This window comes from Colletotrichum karsti (genome assembly GCF_011947395.1).
Source record: "Colletotrichum karsti strain CkLH20 chromosome Unknown Scaffold5, whole genome shotgun sequence".
Classification (NCBI taxonomy): Eukaryota; Fungi; Ascomycota; class Sordariomycetes; order Glomerellales; family Glomerellaceae; genus Colletotrichum; species Colletotrichum karsti.
The window spans coordinates 390,263-406,262 of record NW_024065905.1 but is presented as its reverse complement, the minus strand read 5'-3'; the positions used below and the strand labels follow the sequence as shown (position 1 = coordinate 406,262).

The 16,000-nt window shown below is 51.2% G+C and overlaps 5 protein-coding genes across 5 annotated transcripts; 1 reads left to right on the top strand and 4 right to left on the bottom strand.

Moving 5' to 3' along the window:
• Positions 1-278: 278 nt before the first annotated feature.
• CkaCkLH20_02116 (allantoate permease) lies at positions 279-1,868 on the bottom strand (the record flags this gene model as incomplete). Its single annotated transcript, XM_038884835.1, has 2 exons — positions 279-1,439; positions 1,488-1,868. 2 exons carry the CDS (start codon positions 1,866-1,868, stop codon positions 279-281), a joined length of 1,542 nt encoding a protein of 513 aa, XP_038749623.1.
• A 262-nt stretch (positions 1,869-2,130) lies between these two features.
• Positions 2,131-3,018, bottom strand: CkaCkLH20_02115 (amidohydrolase; the record flags this gene model as incomplete). Its single annotated transcript, XM_038884834.1, has 1 exon — positions 2,131-3,018. One exon carries the CDS (start codon positions 3,016-3,018, stop codon positions 2,131-2,133), a length of 888 nt encoding a protein of 295 aa, XP_038749622.1.
• A 1,224-nt stretch (positions 3,019-4,242) lies between these two features.
• Positions 4,243-5,013, top strand: CkaCkLH20_02114 (GNAT family protein; the record flags this gene model as incomplete). Its single annotated transcript, XM_038884833.1, has 1 exon — positions 4,243-5,013. The coding sequence occupies one exon, from the start codon at positions 4,243-4,245 to the stop codon at positions 5,011-5,013; it is 771 nt and encodes a 256-aa protein (XP_038749621.1).
• Positions 5,014-5,196: 183 nt separating this feature from the next.
• Positions 5,197-11,105, bottom strand: CkaCkLH20_02113 (uncharacterized protein; the record flags this gene model as incomplete). Its single annotated transcript, XM_038884832.1, has 5 exons — positions 5,197-5,670; positions 5,726-6,004; positions 6,058-6,604; positions 6,679-7,026; positions 10,882-11,105. The coding sequence occupies 5 exons, from the start codon at positions 11,103-11,105 to the stop codon at positions 5,197-5,199; spliced, it is 1,872 nt and encodes a 623-aa protein (XP_038749620.1).
• Positions 11,106-11,983: 878 nt separating this feature from the next.
• On the bottom strand, positions 11,984-15,578 carry CkaCkLH20_02112 (GTP-binding protein YchF; the record flags this gene model as incomplete). Its single annotated transcript, XM_038884831.1, has 10 exons — positions 11,984-12,201; positions 12,260-12,868; positions 12,924-12,987; positions 14,092-14,297; positions 14,353-14,716; positions 14,774-14,880; positions 14,933-14,968; positions 15,022-15,083; positions 15,143-15,303; positions 15,366-15,578. The coding sequence occupies 10 exons, from the start codon at positions 15,576-15,578 to the stop codon at positions 11,984-11,986; spliced, it is 2,040 nt and encodes a 679-aa protein (XP_038749619.1).
• Positions 15,579-16,000: the final 422 nt, after the last annotated feature.

Genomic DNA, 16,000 nt, shown 5'->3' with positions numbered 1-16,000 from the left:
GTGTTTCTGCGGCGCGAAGGTTTTGTGCACTCTGGGAAGCACTGGAGCTTCAGAGGGGAGACCGCAAACGGGGATTTATGGTCACTTAACGCTTCGATCGAACGTTCAGTTGAATATGAGGGGAGTCCAGAGAATTATGTTCTTCGTTTTGAGATATGATACGTTACTCAGTTATAGAACCAAGGCGTTAACTTGAATCACATACCCTTGCAGTCTCACAGAACTCTCGTCGATCTCAGACCTGCCATATTGAGATTCTTAACGAACACAGATTTAAACTATGTGATGTACTTGAAGCCATTTAAAACTGCCCTTTGCGAATCCTTGTCCAACTGATTCAGTGACTCCTGGTTGTTTAAGTCCACTTCGTAGCACAACCTCTCGAATCTGCGGTTCGCTCGTTTGAGACAGATCCGGAGGGCAATGATACAGCTTAAACCAAGCCCCTGAAATGCCAAGATGCAGGCCCAAGACACGCGAAATCCCGGAGCATATTCGTCCAGCCAAAAGTAGTTGGCGAATAGTGAGGCACTGTTTGCCAAAGTATTGGCAATGCCGATGGCTGCTGCGCGCTTGACGGGTGGCTGCACAATGGTTGACGATAGCCAGGGATACGTCGTCGAGTAGATTCCGAAAGTACCGGCGCTTACGAGAAACGTCATGGCGTAACGTGCCCAACGCTGATCCCCCATGGCAACTAATGAGATTGTGCCAGCGATTGCAGTGATGGCGGAAAGAGCGGCGTGAGGCGATCGCTTCTGTCGTCTGTCGGCATCCCAAGCAAGACTCAAAGCCCAGATGAAGGAGAAGAAGTAAGGAGGCGCCGTGAGAAGAAGAACGTATGTGTTGTTCTTGAAACCGAGTTGTTGAATCAAAGTAGGGAAGAAGTGGGAAAAGGAGATGGACGCAGTTGTCGACATTTGGAGGAGTGCAAACAGCCACACCCTGTAGTCCGACAACGCTGTGAAGATGGCTTGCTTCATCGAAGTATTGTCCTCTGTCAGGGCCTCTTCGCTACCAGCGTCTGCTGCCAATCGTCCTTGGGCAATAATCTTCTCTTCTTCCGTCAACCACTTCGTCGTTCCTGGGTAGTCAGGCAAGAGGAAAAAAGCGGTGACTCCAACCACAATTGTGGCCAGTCCTTCGAGGATGAAGAGCCATCTCCAGGCAGCCAAGTGGCCCACGCCAGCCATGCCTGAGAGAATTCCAGCGGAGATGAGGCCGGCGAAGCAGTTGGAAAGAAGCAAACCACAGACCAAAAGCGCCATGCGCAGGCCCAACTCCTTCTTAGTATACCAACAACTCAGGTAGTATATAGCTCCAGGGAAAAAAGGAGCCTCTACGATTCCAAGAAAAAATCTCACGACCAGGAGTCCGGCTGGGGATGATGTGGCACTCGTGCATCCACTGACCACCGCCCAAATGATAATGCAACCAGGCTGAGTCTTGTTAGTTATGTTTTCAAGTGTGAGAGTATCATTTCTTACCAAGAAAATGTGAGGTTGCATCTTGGTCATCAGCATTGTAGAAGGAAGCTGCATAGCGATGTAACCTGCGGAGAAGATGGAGATCGCCGTCTGATACGTTGCACCCTTGACATGTGTATCTTCTTGCAGTCCATAGAGTCGAGCCTGAGTGATGGAGTTTCGATCGAGATAGTTGAACAAGTAGATGGTAACAATGAGAGGCAGCAGGTGACCATCGATCTTCCGCACAAGTCGTTTCTCAGTTTCCTTTGAGAACTCGGGTGAGTATGACCGGTAAGTGTCCATCAAAGTCAAGGCTTTGGTTGGGACATTTTCAATCTCCTCGCTGCCCTGTTTGGATATGTCATTGGCTTGAGCACTTGTGGCTCTGTCGAGCGCCATCTTGAAAAGCCGGTGCGGACGGTGCTGGGGCAAAGCCTTGGTTGCAAAGTATCAAAGAGAAGTGAGAAGCCAAGCCTGCCAAGAGAAAGATTTCTGATATTTTCTAGGCGACAGCTGATTAGGTCTTAAATGGGTGTTGGATTCCGCTTTCTATGTTCCCACTTCACGTTGCTGCCCCATACCCTGCTTACTCCAGACTCCGCGGTCCGGGGCCGATCCGAAATCCCCTCATTCCCCGTGTCAACCCCAGATTTCCCCGTTCCTACTTCTGAGTCGTGCCGAACAGCCGTTGTGGGTTGTTGACAAGCATGTTGAGCCATTGTTCTTCTGTAAGCCAGCTCTTCAACGCGGTCAACTCTGCGCCTGTATCGACCTCGAGAGGACGCGCCGGACTCAGGTTACCCGTAGTGGTATTGACGTGCGGCCAGTCGCTCCCCCACAAGACATTTCCAGGTGCTGTGTTGACAAAAGACTCGACGATGGGGCGCATCAGCTCGATGTTTGTTGGAGATCTTCGGTGCAGTGCGCCAATCTTGACATAGAATTTCCCGGACTCTAGTAAGCGTAAGAAGTTGCTCAATTCGGGGCTGCCGGCGTCGGATGGCGTGGCGGATCCATCGTGATCAGCGATGACTGATACGTTTTGAAGAAGCGGATGTTCGATGAGCGTCTGCGCTAAAGCTGACCAAGTTGCAAGCGGGAGTTGGGCAGAGATACTCCAGTTATGTCGGTGAACAGGACTGTACTGGGCTACGTCCAAGAACTGGGTGCGGACCCAATCGAGGTTATCCCCTGAGCCTCCGTATGAACCGTGAACACGGACTGATCGAATGCCCGCGTCGTGAAGCTGATCATATTGAGATCCAGTCATGTTCTTAAGCTGAGCTTCGTGTTCTGGGTCCCAGAAAATGGTGCCGGCTGTGTGCTTTCCGGGATCCAAGTCGCGGGCACGACCCAGATTATCCAGCAGACCGGTGAATCCATCTTCTATAGTGGCTTGAACCAGCATAAAGTTATCCGTCCAGGTGTTGTTCAAAGCATCGGTAATGACTGCTGGCTCGGGAGTATAGGAGCGGTTGGCTTTGAATGGGAATTGATCCGGGTTGAAGCAGTGCATATGGCAGTTCCAACTCATTGCAGGGAGCTGCATTAGAGCCATGGTGGATTACTGTCACACGTCGTGACGCGTAACGGTTGTGATTGTTGAGGATGAGATGGAGGATGGTTTTAGGACTCAATAGTATTACCATACCCTTGTCATTCACTTTTATACACTCGTGCTCAACGTCCGTTGAGAAAAAAGGAGAAAACAAGGGAATGACTTGTGTGGTTCGGATAGCCTCCGGCTCAAAACCCTAGTCCCGGAGGGTGTCCGAAATCGACGGAAGGGGTCCGGCATTCGAAGGAATCGCTACGGCATCCGTCCGAGAGATCACCTCTCAGGAAATACACAAGTTAATTTAAAGAGAGTGGATGGCCAATTTGTATATTCTCAGTGTCCATTCTGAAACATTTTGTTGAGCGAAGCTCGCACCTCGAGACGCAGACAACAATTCAACCTGAAACCACCTCACGAAGAACCAAGACGAATGGATCAATAACTGGTTAATTCATTTTCTAACCTTTTAAGCCATGGAAGTCAACTCAAACTATCACTTCACACCTTCCGTTGAGGCCCTTAGTAGAAGACAGCTGTTCCTGAGAGTTCGTTTCTCCCAAGAGCGACCAAGCATGAGCTGGCTATGGCGATGACACTCGATTTCTGGAGCTTGAAGCATCTTGGGCTTCATTTGGTCTCTAAATTGATTTTCGATTGGAGTTTAAGTTGCGACTCGACTCGAGTACCACAACAAACAAGGTAATCTTGGTATTCTCTTGAGACTTGGCAGGGAGGTGTCGCCTCCTTGTATCTACGCCGCGGTCTGAAGTCATCGTCGTCGTTTCCTATGGGCGACCACAATACTAACACCTATGCGATGCCACACATGTGAGAAGATGCACCTTGCCACTGCTTTCTACATGTAGTAAGCAGACGTATGTTTCCGGAGAAAATTGGTCATCGCAAGAATCAGGTCCGTATGTCCGAAATGCGGAGTTCGGTGGGCCGCACGCAACCCGCGGTCCCGCGCGACGCGGAGTCGTTGTGTGATTAATGGATTCAGACACCTTAGGCGCCTACTTCGCTGGCTTGGCGTTGTCATTCTTTCGAGTTGGAAAAGGACACTTCTTCCAGGTCTGAATCCCGCTGAAGCATCGTCAACAAGCTCGCAGAATACAGACTCAAGTGCCATATTCCGAGACTCTGCAACTCCCCGGCCGAGACTCCAATCTTCGACCAACCCCTCATAGCCCACATCCCCCGCAGAGATTCACCATGACTAGCGTCAGCAACGCGGGGCAACCGAACCCCTCCTCCGACCTGCGCATCGAAGTCATCACGCAGGAAGAGGACTTCCACCAAGCCGCCGAAGTCTCGATCAACGCCTTCGGTCATCAAGTACACGATGGCGTCTACGTGGCCATGAACCCCGGCTGGGACACCCCCGAGGGCGTGGCAGCCTCCGGCGAACGCATGGCGAGCCGTTGGCGCTCAATCACCGAGGACAACCAAGGTCGCCCGAACACCGTCTTCCTCAAAGCGACAATCCCGGACCCGGACAACGAGGGACGTCGTCGGATCGCCGGCCTCGCCATTTGGATGCAGGCTTCAGCCGTGGAAGGCTACGGCGAGCCGCACCCGACGGACCTCAAGAAGGCTCTCGGCCTCGAGTCCTTGTACCCCGGCAACGAGTCCGAGCAGCGTTACCTCGCGCAGTGCATGGCTTCGCTTCACAAGCAGCGCGCCGAGGTTATCAAGCAGAAGGCGACGGCGAGCCCTCCGGCTGTGTTCGTTTTGGACCTCTGCGCCGTGGATCCCAAGTTCCAAGGAAGAGGTGCTGCCAAGAGAATGGTCCAGTGGGGCCTTGATGAAGCTCAACGACGAGGTGGCATCGAGTGCATTCTCGAGGGATCGAGCATGGGAAGACACGTTTACTCCAAGTTGGGCTTTAAGCAGGAAGGCCCTGAGATGGAGTACACTGTTGATGAAGAGTTCTTGGACCGCAAGAGGCCGTCAAACATCTTCATGCGTACGGGAACTGCGTAGTATTAGACACTAGACCAGACTGAGAGTGAAAACCATGGAAGAGCAATCATATCGAGGAGACTTTGCAATACGCAGTAGTGCTTTCAAGAACAGATCATCATCATATTCCACTGTTATTACATATTAAACAACCCAGCCCGTCTCAACTCCATCCGACCGATGCCTTATACATATGTACACAAACTAGACTGCGTTGGAAGTAGACTCAGTCTTGGCTTGATGATGCTCAGAAAAAGGTCTGTATTCGCTGGCCTTCTCCTTATGATGCCCATCTCCGACGGCTGTGTGGTCGGTAGTCGTAGAGCCACGGTGGAAGGCTGTTTCATCCTTCTGCTTGCGAGTGATGTAGCCTGGTGGTACCCACTTGCTAGAGGACCAGGGCTTTACATGAGGATCGCTGTACATCCTGTCGACATTCTCAAGGGACAGGCCCTTGGACTCGTAGAGGAAGAACCACACCAAGAGTGCACCGGCCAAATTGCAGCCAGCGAAGACAAAGCCATACGCGTATGAGATGCCTGAATCGGCAAGAGGAGTGAGGAACGAGATGAGGAAGTTTCCGAGCCAGTTTCCAGCAGTGGCAAGCGATGCCTGCTTTGCTCTGGTACGCAGCGGGAAGAGTTCACCGATGACGCACCACGCCATGGGACCCCAGGTCTGCGACAAGTCAGTACGATACGAGCATCGAAATAAAGTGATTCTGATGACTTACGCCTGCAAACGAAGCAATGAACATGCATGCTGATACAATCATGACGATGCCAGTCGTGCGGCTGTTCTCGGGAGGAATGGCAGTACCGACAGCTGCGAAAACAGCAAGCCAGGCAGCCTGCCATATAGCGCCGATGAAGAGTGGCCACCTTCGACCGTACTTTTCAACGACGTACAGACCGTAGAAGGTGAGCGCGACGTTCACGGCTCCAAGGATGAGCTGTGTCATGATAGGGTCCTCAATTCCAGCGGATTCAAAGATCGTGGCTCCATAGTAGAACTAAACAGCATGTAAGCTTCGTGGCCCTCAAATGTTTGTCTGATTCAACGTACGAAGTAGTTGACTCCAGTCCATTGTTGCAGGAAATGCAGGGTCATTCCAAGCAGAGTGCGGTATACTGTCTTGGGAATACCGGAAGATCCGGTGAAGCATTCAGCCCAGGTACCGGTTCCAGTCTTGGATTCTTCCTCAAGGACCTTGAACATCTCCTGAAGGTCTGTTTCGACAAGCTCATTGTTAGGATCGTCCTTCATACCACGGAGACGTGCCATGGCTAGACGGGCACCTTCCCAATCGTGTCGACCAGCAAGCCAGCGAGGGGATTCCGGGACAACAAGGATACCAAGACCTAACGGGCAGGCGAAGGCGATACCGAGGCCAATGACGATACGCCATGAGGCGTCTGACTCTTGGATGTTGCGGACGCCGAAGTTGATGAGGTTGGAAATGAGAATACCGAAGGTGATCATAAGCTGGTATGAAGCCACGACGGCACCTCGAATTTCCTTCGGCGAGCATTCGGACTGGAACATGGGCACGCCGACGGAGAGGTTACCAACTCCCAATCCTGCGGTGAATCTGCCCATCATCATATGTTGCCTGTTGGTAATGCGTTAGGACTTGGTGAACTGGGGAAGTCCAGGGCTGTTCTTGTTGTCCAAGACTTTACTCACCAGCTGTTCATAGCAGTGATCTGGATGATGTTTCCAATGATGAAGATACCGACTCCGAAACTCAAACTCCGCCGCCTGCCCCACCAGTCGGCCGTGTAAGCTCCGGATAGGGCGCCGAGAAGAGTGCCGATGCTCATCAGCGACACCATAAGAGACTGGGTAATGGAAACCCATGTCGGAATGCCATCTTCTTCGGGACCGGTTGCGAATCGTTTCCGGAAGTCGGTAAAGAGAAGCATGCCAGAAATCTGACCCGTGTCGTAGCCGAAGAGAAACCCTCCTATGCTGGTGACAACACCAAGCATAAGCGCTTCAACACCACAGTCGGCGCCATTGACTCGTATCGACCTAGACTTTGAGTTAGCTGCTAACAACTTGGAGACCAGTGCAACGGCTACCACTCACTTTTTCCCTAAGCCCATGATTGCATCGGTCTGGGTATCAAACGGGGCAAATGATGTTGTAGAGAGTGACTCAGCTCTCAAGACGATAACCTCAGCTGGTCGCAAATGGAGGAAATAGAGTTGGGAAAACGAACGTTTTCAAGAACGTTCAATCAGCCCTGAGCCCGGATGACGTCCCACTTCTTCCTTTTAATGCACCATGATGGCTTTATACGCAGCCACATCCTGCAGAGCGGCGGCTGTGGGAGATCGCAGTCGCCTGACAGAAAATGATGACGGGACCGTTAGCATGACGTTGCCCAGAGACCGACCGACTCGGAGTCGGTCCTACCTGATCTTGTCGCTGGGGCGCGGCCCAGGAAGTTTCGAGGGGGCCAAGAATGTGTGGGATGCTGGGGACAGGATGCGGAGTGCGGTACGGAGTACATTCCGTCTCCCCTTCTTGACAGGCCATCATCTGGGGTGGTGAGACGAGGCGCCACGCGAGAGGCCGAGAACGTCGAGCAGCCATAATCCGGGGAAGCGCGATGCACCATTCTCTCCTCGAATGTTCCAACGGAGCGGAAGCGACCTCCAAGAAGTGTGTGCCGTCAGGGACTTTGGACAAACTTGCCAACCACGCAGGCCGTACAGAAACCACCTGTTCATCAGACTCACACCGAAAGCATCTGTTTGGACAGTCTGGGCTGCGGCTTGGAGATCGGCCCCTTGGCTTTCGTCATTGCCGGTCGCACCGCAGGGGTAAGCGGGCCATGGCACACGGAATTGACTTGTGCAGCCAAGAAAGCCACTATGCCGCCAAGGTGAGGCCGCGGTGAGGAGCGGAATTCCCACGCGATCAGTTCTGCTGGTGATTTGCAGCAAAATCTCCTCGATGTCTACTTCCAACCTTGGCCGGTCGCAAGCGGCTCCGGCAACGTGGGGCCGATTGTACAACACCATCTCTTGGAATGGACGGCAGAAATGAAGGGATGACGATCGTGAGACCCTCACGTGCGAGTCAGCCAACGGCAGCTCCGAGCCTGTTGCCCTGTTTATGGGAGAAGAGTCTGAAAGCTGTCGGTGTCTTAGCAAGTCCGCACGCTGACTTGCTGACGCGGTCCATCAAAGAGAATTTGAGTGTGCAGAATTCCAGGCCGCAATGTCAATCATTCTCCTGATGTCTCTGGCGTAGTTGGACGTTGTCAGAATAGAATTATCGCATGCAGGTTGAGTGGACAAGATGTTGATCCGACGCACATTGCGATGAATTGCCTCTCCCAGATCGCTGCGATTCTCTCGGATTTGGGGTGACTGGTCCAATCATCGAAGCAGCCCCGGACTCCGCTGCCGTGGGATGTCTCAGAGCTCCTTACCCCTACTCCGTACATCTCCGCCGTTCCACTCCGGAGGCCCCGGGAAGCCTGATGGTTGACCGCCAGAACTCCGGAGTCGTGCCCGGGGCCCCAGACGACACTCCGCTCCCCGCAGCATGAAATTGAGGGATAGCATAACGGTCCGATTGAAGACTAGACTCGCTCATGGCGTCGCTGAAAACAACGGACCGACTCAACGGGCCTTTGGTGGAGCAAAACGGGCGATAATTGGGGATTCAACGGCTTGGCTTCTTGGTTTTCCACGCGTACGGAGGGCTAGCCCAGTACGTTGTCCAGAGCAGTAATAAATCATTTCGGACATTTCCCGTTGATACCTGGTGTCTTTTCTGGTGTCTTTTCTTGAGACTTCCGCTGCTTTGCCTGTTTTGCTTCTTAGTGCCGAGTTGACCTTACAAGAAATTCTATGCAATCGATCTTCTAGGGCATCGGCGTACAGGCATTGTGATAGTGAGTCCCTGTTTAGTTTGAATGAGACTGCTTTGGAACGTGCAATCATGCAGCATGTATTCTGAACAACTTTTTCCTTGAGAAAAACGATAACATGCTGTTAAATCGTAATCTAACGGGAAGGATTGGGTTTCTTTCCAGCTACTCACCCCCTTACTCCCGCCTGTGGACTACTTGTCTATATTTCCTTCACGAAGCGCCTAGGCCGAGACCACGTCAAAGAGACCTATAGCCACTTGTCGTTGGCAAATACCCTCTTTTCACATCTAAAGCTGAATCACCCGTCCCGGTTTGTAGTCATCCGACTGCTCCGTATAGTCCCCTCGCTGATTGCTGAACACAATCTTCCCGGTCGTCTCGTCAAGGAAGTTACAGTTGAAATGGGTGTGACCGAACGCCCAGAGCACGACATCACGGCTCTTCCAGCATTCTTGATCGCTCAGGTCGGTGCAAAACCCTGACTTGAGGAGGTTGTTGAGGTGGAGTGGATCCACTGCCTTAGGGTCGACAGTCGGGCTGTAGTGTGTGAGGATAACGATCTTGCGTTCTGGGTGCTTCGCTTTTATTCCGGAGACTCGATTATTGAGCCACCTCAGATCTTCTTTGTGCTCTCGACAATGCTTCTCGATAGTCCAGCCAGCGATCAAGTGGAAGTCGTTAAGGTCGTTGCCCAGGCGCTTCATGGCCCGGGGATGAATAGCAGAGAATAGCGTGCATCCCAGTATCGTTATGTTGGTGTGTGGGATTTCGAACTCTCCTCTGTATAGAAGGACGTATTCTCCAAGTCGTCCCGTGGGATTTGACGTTCTCTTTAAACGGTTGGCTGTTTGATATCTCTCTAGCTTCGTCAAGGCTGTATGCCAGCTGGATCCGTATGCCTCGCGGTTTCCGAGGACGTGAAAGACCACCTTGAACTTGGACAGCTGTGCGTCGAGAAAGGAGGCGTACCCGATATCTGACACACAACCTACATCGCCCAAAAGGGCGAGAAAGGGTGATCCCGGTACGATGGTATCGCAAGCATAGCTGGAGTGCTCGAGATGAAGGTCCGACACCACTTGTAGGTTAACCATTTTGAATGTAAAACGGAGTTGTTTTCCAACAGCGGGTCAGCTCTGTGATATATGTATTTGTAAAGAAAGTAGGTAGCCAAGAGTATTATCATTTTGAATGCGACTTTGACGTCGATGACAATATAAACAAAGCCTTCGTGCCGGGAAGGAAACAAATAAATACCCCTACAAGATTCCAAGATTGTGAACCAAAGAGGTATACAATCAGATCCAAGCAGATGACCAACTCTAATTCCCAGTAGACTCGCCGATTTTGAGGTTCTGCCTGCCAGTCAGTCACCCTCGGTACTTGAGTACCCTTTCGATCGTTTTAACATAGACGTAAACATGAAATTCGCAGACTTTAATTTCCATACTTTTTTCTACAATGAAACTCCCTGGACGCTCATAACTCCTATCTTTCCCGTGTCTGTCTAATCATCAACACATTACAGCAGCTCTCTCACAGCACAAATATTGCTGTTCCTGTGAGGGTCTCTCAGTCTTTCCACAAGAGCCTGCATTTCCAACAGCACCTCGTCCCATTCTTCAGCGGGGATAGACGAATCCATGATCTTGGCCGCGAGATATCTAGAAGCTCGATGGGAAACTTCAAATGCTCCAAAGTTCTCGTCACCGTCAGATCCCATAATGGACGAGGGGAAAATCTCCATAAGACGCATTCGACGCTGCAGAGAATTGAATGTCTCCATCCGTTCTAGCTGCGTGTTCAATGTCCCACGTTTTATCCATTCCTGGAAGGAAAATCGCACAGCGCTCTCACGGGAGAATTTTTGAAGACGGGTGATGTTGGCAATGATGTAGTCGGCTCGAAAATACCATCGCAGTTGCTCATGAACGACACGGCTCTGCTTCGGCCCCCCGTTTTTCAACGCGTAGAGATATTTTTGATACGAAACGTACAACGAAGGTTCGTGCCGGATTCCATAGTTCCAATCGCGGTCGGGGAAGGCTTCGCGGAAAAGCTGCGCCATGCGAAGCTGTTGCGCGTCCGTTTCCTGCCACTTTCTCCTGACAGACCGCGCCCACGACCGGATGAAAGATCCACTGACCCAGTGCGTGAGTCGCCTTGCTGCCTTCTTGATCTTTGTCCAAGCGAACTTGGGCATGTCTTCGCCCGATCGCATCCGGTTGGCTTTGTCGGCAACAGATGCCCTCAATGAGAAAACGTTTTGCGAAACTGACCGGAAAATGAGCGCCATGATGTCTCGCTCTCGTTGAAGATACCTGGTATCCGACAGAAAGTACTCCATCAGTTCATTTCCCACATAGAGTCTGAAGAGTTCCAAGGCCGGGTCAAACTCATTTTCGACATGCCTCTGCATGGTCACGCGCACGCAGTGTCCTGGAAATGCGCAATGGCCTTGATTGTGGTTACAAGGACGAGCTGTGGACGCCATTCCGTACAGTGTCAAACTGATACAACGTAACGTAGGTTGTCTGGAAGTGCTGGTAATGATTTCGTAGAGTAATGGCGTGTGCGTTTCTGGTAAAACGGAACTTGGTTGGATGTTATCGCATCTACTTGTATCAAGTGGTTGGGATGGAATCCTACGGGGACCTTTGTTGGATCTTACAGAACTGTAGTCGTCCACTCTCTCTGTGTCGGGAACATGGCTTTCGTGAGGTTGAAGTTCGCGTTCCATTGTTTCTGTGGTGAGGCTCCAGTGAATGTAGCGTTCTTTGTGATGCGGCCTTCAGAGAGTGGCTGTTCAATGGTATTGTCCAGAAGAAATAAAATAAATATGTTTCTCCTGTACTCCTTTTGTTATCGAATCATAAGAAAACTTCAAACACTTTTGTTCGGGTTTCCCGAGTTTTCTGCAGCCAAAAGATATGTGGCGAGCAGGCCGCATCTCCGATGGGATTTACGAACGCCACCAAGGTGCACCATCACTGTCCATTCTTAACTCAAAATGAGGCAAAGTTTCAGAGTCGAGCGGCTGATGCCTGTTTGATTGAGAAGGTATCTCGCAGTTGATGCCGTGGGTAAAGACACCCAGACCTAGTAAGTGCTGTTCATGACAGAAAGCCGACCACCGTCCGTCACAAGGATAGATCCATTTGAGTAGCTTCCAGACCTGCTGGCAAGATACAGAATCGCGCCACTCATCTCCTCGTCCCCGCCAAATCGCTGCGCCGGAATGAACTTATTGTCATTTACCGTCTCTTCCTCTGGCTTGCGGTCACCTATGATGCCTGCAGCCATGTCCGAAGGATACACTGGGTTGGTTAGCGATCAACACCCTCACAGAGCCCGATACCCAGCGCTCTGACTTACATCCTGGAGCGATGGCATTGACACGAATGCCGAACCTCGCAAGCTGCGTGCTAGCCTGTTTCGTCACATGCATGATCGCGACTTTGCTGGTCATGTAGGGAGGAGTCGAAACGAAATGGCGGCTGAAGGCGGAGATACTAGTCGTAAAGATGACCTGACTCTGGATGACTGGAACCTTGCCGCCATCAACGGGCTTACCGAAACCACCCTTGAGGGCGTTCTTATTCCCAGCGTCGAGCAACTCAAGAAAGGCGGTCATGGTGAAGAATGCCCCCGTCACGTTGATGCTCAAGACGTCGTTCATGTCCTCCATGTCGAAATCGGTGAAAAGAGTCTTGCGCGTCTCTTGAATGGAGTGGTCTGGGTTGAAGCGCACCGGAGGACCGAGGCTTCCGGAGTTGGCAATCACCAGGTTGACATAGCCGACTTCCTTGGTGATTTGGTCCACGGCCGCTTGGAGGTCTTCCTTGGAGGTAACGTCGCACTTGATAGGAACGAAGCATGAGAACTCCTTGGCTGCGTTCTCGAGGAGATCCAGCCGACGGGCCAGAATGTAGACCTTTTGGGCGCCGTTGGCGGCTAGAGCCTTAGCCATGGTCAAGCCAATGCCTGTGACAATCAGCGATACCGGTCTTGAAGAGCAATCATAGGCGTCATAACTTACCTGTGCCTCCACCGGTGATGACAGCGACCATGCCGTCGACTCGAAAAAGAGTGCTTGAATCCATCTTTGAAGGTTAGTGGTAAACAACTGAGAATGGTGTAGATGTTTTGTTTTGAAGTTTCTACTCGGCAGAGAGACCTCTGTTCTTTTATGTCTTGATCATCGTCCGAAGATGGCGCTCAAAGGACGAATCAGACTTGCCGTATCCGAAGCCACCCCCTCACTGTCGACATCAGCCATAGACTAGACCTTTAAATCAGCAATTGGCCAATAGAAAGCTTGATAGTACCCAAATATGACCTTTGATCGCCTCATGCTGTTAGCGTCGGCCGCATGTCCCGCCCAGCAACCGACAAAGACATGTCTCATTTTGGATTGGTAAGACTAGTTTACAAATCAGCTGGCGTTGGCACGACATCTGATATCAGCTTGACAACATCACTTATTCGTGATAGTCATACAACGCCGTTTTGACCCGCGGGAAACCCTATGAAAAACCCAGTGTGTTTGACGTATCCCTTGTGTGGTGGCCGATAAATGTCATTTCACGCCATACAAGTCTGCTTGAATTCCAAAGGGCAAAAAGTGAAGCGCGACAAGGGAAGAGCACATTGAGTATACTTAATGTGGTGATGGGCTTGGTAAAGGAACCTCTCGCTCGTCGTCTCGATAATTTGACGACAAAGGGTATATCTGTTGCGACTGACATCCATCGGTCTTCAAATCCGATGTCGCCGAGAAAACAGCCGACCTAACACCCCAGTGCGACGAATATGACCAGTCAGAAGCCCATTTCTTCCCGCAGGCTCACCACCAGATTTGTAAGAACGGATAATCCGAGGACCATGTCAGCACGAGCTATTATCACGGCCTCCATGGCGATCTACCGTCTATATCCAGACCTCGTTCTCAAAATGAATTCATAACCTTGGGTACCATTGCTTCTATAAACGTTTCTACTCTATAGCCGCCAGTCTTGACAAGCAAAATCTATTTCTTGTTCGAAACGTCTAAAAGAGACCGTTAGTACTCTGTTACAATATGATTGCAGCATTGGGGTTGTTTTTCAACGTACTGAATTGGAAGTGGATGATATCTCCGTCTTGGACAACCTGGGAGAAGATTTCAATGTCAGCACTGCAGCATCAAGACGGGTTTGAGCACTTACATATGACTTTCCCTCTTGTCTGTACTTTCCAGCAGCCTTGATGGGGCCCATGGACTTGCCTCCTTCGCAGAGATCGTGGAAGTCTTGGTAGGCGACCACTTCGGCTTTGATGAATCCCCTCTCGAAGTCGCTGTGGATAGCTCCAGCAGCTTGGGGCGCGAGGCAACCCCTTGGGATAGTCCAGCATCTGATCTCCTTCTCACCAGCTGCGTACAAATCAGCATGGAAATTCACTCAGGGGTAGCAAAAGTGGGAGCAGACCAGTGAAGTAGTATTGCAAGCCGAGCTTCGTGAATCCCTCGGTGACGATCTTGTCCAGTTTTGACTTGACCTTGCTCTCCTTGAGAAATTCGGCCTGCGCGGCGGGATCATCCTTCAAGCTGTGAAGCTTCTCCTCGAACTCGATGGAGAAGGGGATGATGTCGCGGGGAACGCCGCCGTGCTCGGTAACCCACTTGGCGATGGCCGGCAGGTACTTGCTCTTCTGTCTGAGGTAGTCCTTCATTGTCAAGTTGACGAGGTAGATGGTTGGCTTGGTGGTGATGAGCTGGATCTTCTCGTTGATGAGAGCGATCTCGGCCGGCGTCCAGCTTCCGTCTCTGACTGGCTGGTCCTTCTCAAGCATCTATGTCACGAGTATGAGCATGTTTCAAACGTTGAAACCTTTGCGACTGGAACTTACGGCTTGGATCTTTGTTGTTGTCTCTGTGAAGAGAGGCAGCATCTTGTATTTGCCACCAGCCTTTCTGACGATTTGTTCCTCGGCGACAATTGTCTTCTGCAGAATGTCTGAAATGGAGGGGTCAGCTATTGTCAAGAGGATTTGCACGGCAGGACACACCGAGATCTTTCTTGCAAAGCTCGCTTTGGATGGTATCTGGGAAATGGTCCTATTAGTTTCGTCAAGTTGAAAGGCTTGGCTAAACCAACCCAAGTCCCGGACAGGATCGACAGAGTCGTCGACATGAAGAACTTCATCGTTATCGAATGCTCTGTCATAGAGTTCAAGGTTCAGCATGACGGCACGGTATTCGAGTCATGAGTTTTGTACCTGACAATGTGGAACATGCCGTCAACAGCCTGGATGTGAGACAGGAAGGCATTTCCAAGTCCCGCTCCTTGCGAAGCGCCCTTGATCAGGCCAGCAATGTCGGTGACCTGCAGATACGCGGGGTACATGGAAGGCGGCTTCCAAAGGTCACACAGAAAGTCCTAAACATATCGCCTATCTTAGTCACCTATTGGGATCATTTTCGCAGGCAGTCTCGACTCACATATCGAGCGTCGGGAACGGCACATCTCGCCTCATTGGGCTCAATCGTACAAAAGGGGTAGTTCTCTGCCGCGGCGCTCTGCTCGGTCAAGAGGTTGAACAGACTGGACTTCCCCACGTTGGGCAGACCAACACATCCCATCTTCAGGTTCTTGCTAACCCTTCCGAAAGCGACGACATTGTCCTTGACAACTTCAACCTTCTTGGGCGGCATGATGGCGGTAATTTAGCAAAGCACAAATGAATTTTCACCAAAAAAAACACTCGATCTTGGAGGGATGCAAGAAGACAGAATTCTCTGGCAAACTCTTCAGAAAGTGGCCTGATAATTCACTTCCAGGCCCACTTAAAGACATGGGCATCGGGGATTTTCTGAATTAGGGGTCTTCCTCTCAGTGACAGTCTCGAGACAGCGGCCCGCCCCACGCGCTGCTTTAAGCGCTTCAATTCGACAGTCTACCTGCGTGCACCTCAACTTTGAGAAATCTTCATTGCTTTCTGTTTCTATAAAATTGCGTTCATGGGCACTAGAGATGCTGCTAAACCAGCCAAGCTCCCATCGCTTGCTGAACATGGAGTTGGCAAAAGCCATTACACAAATGACTGTCCAAACTTGGTATTACCGAACTTCCGCAC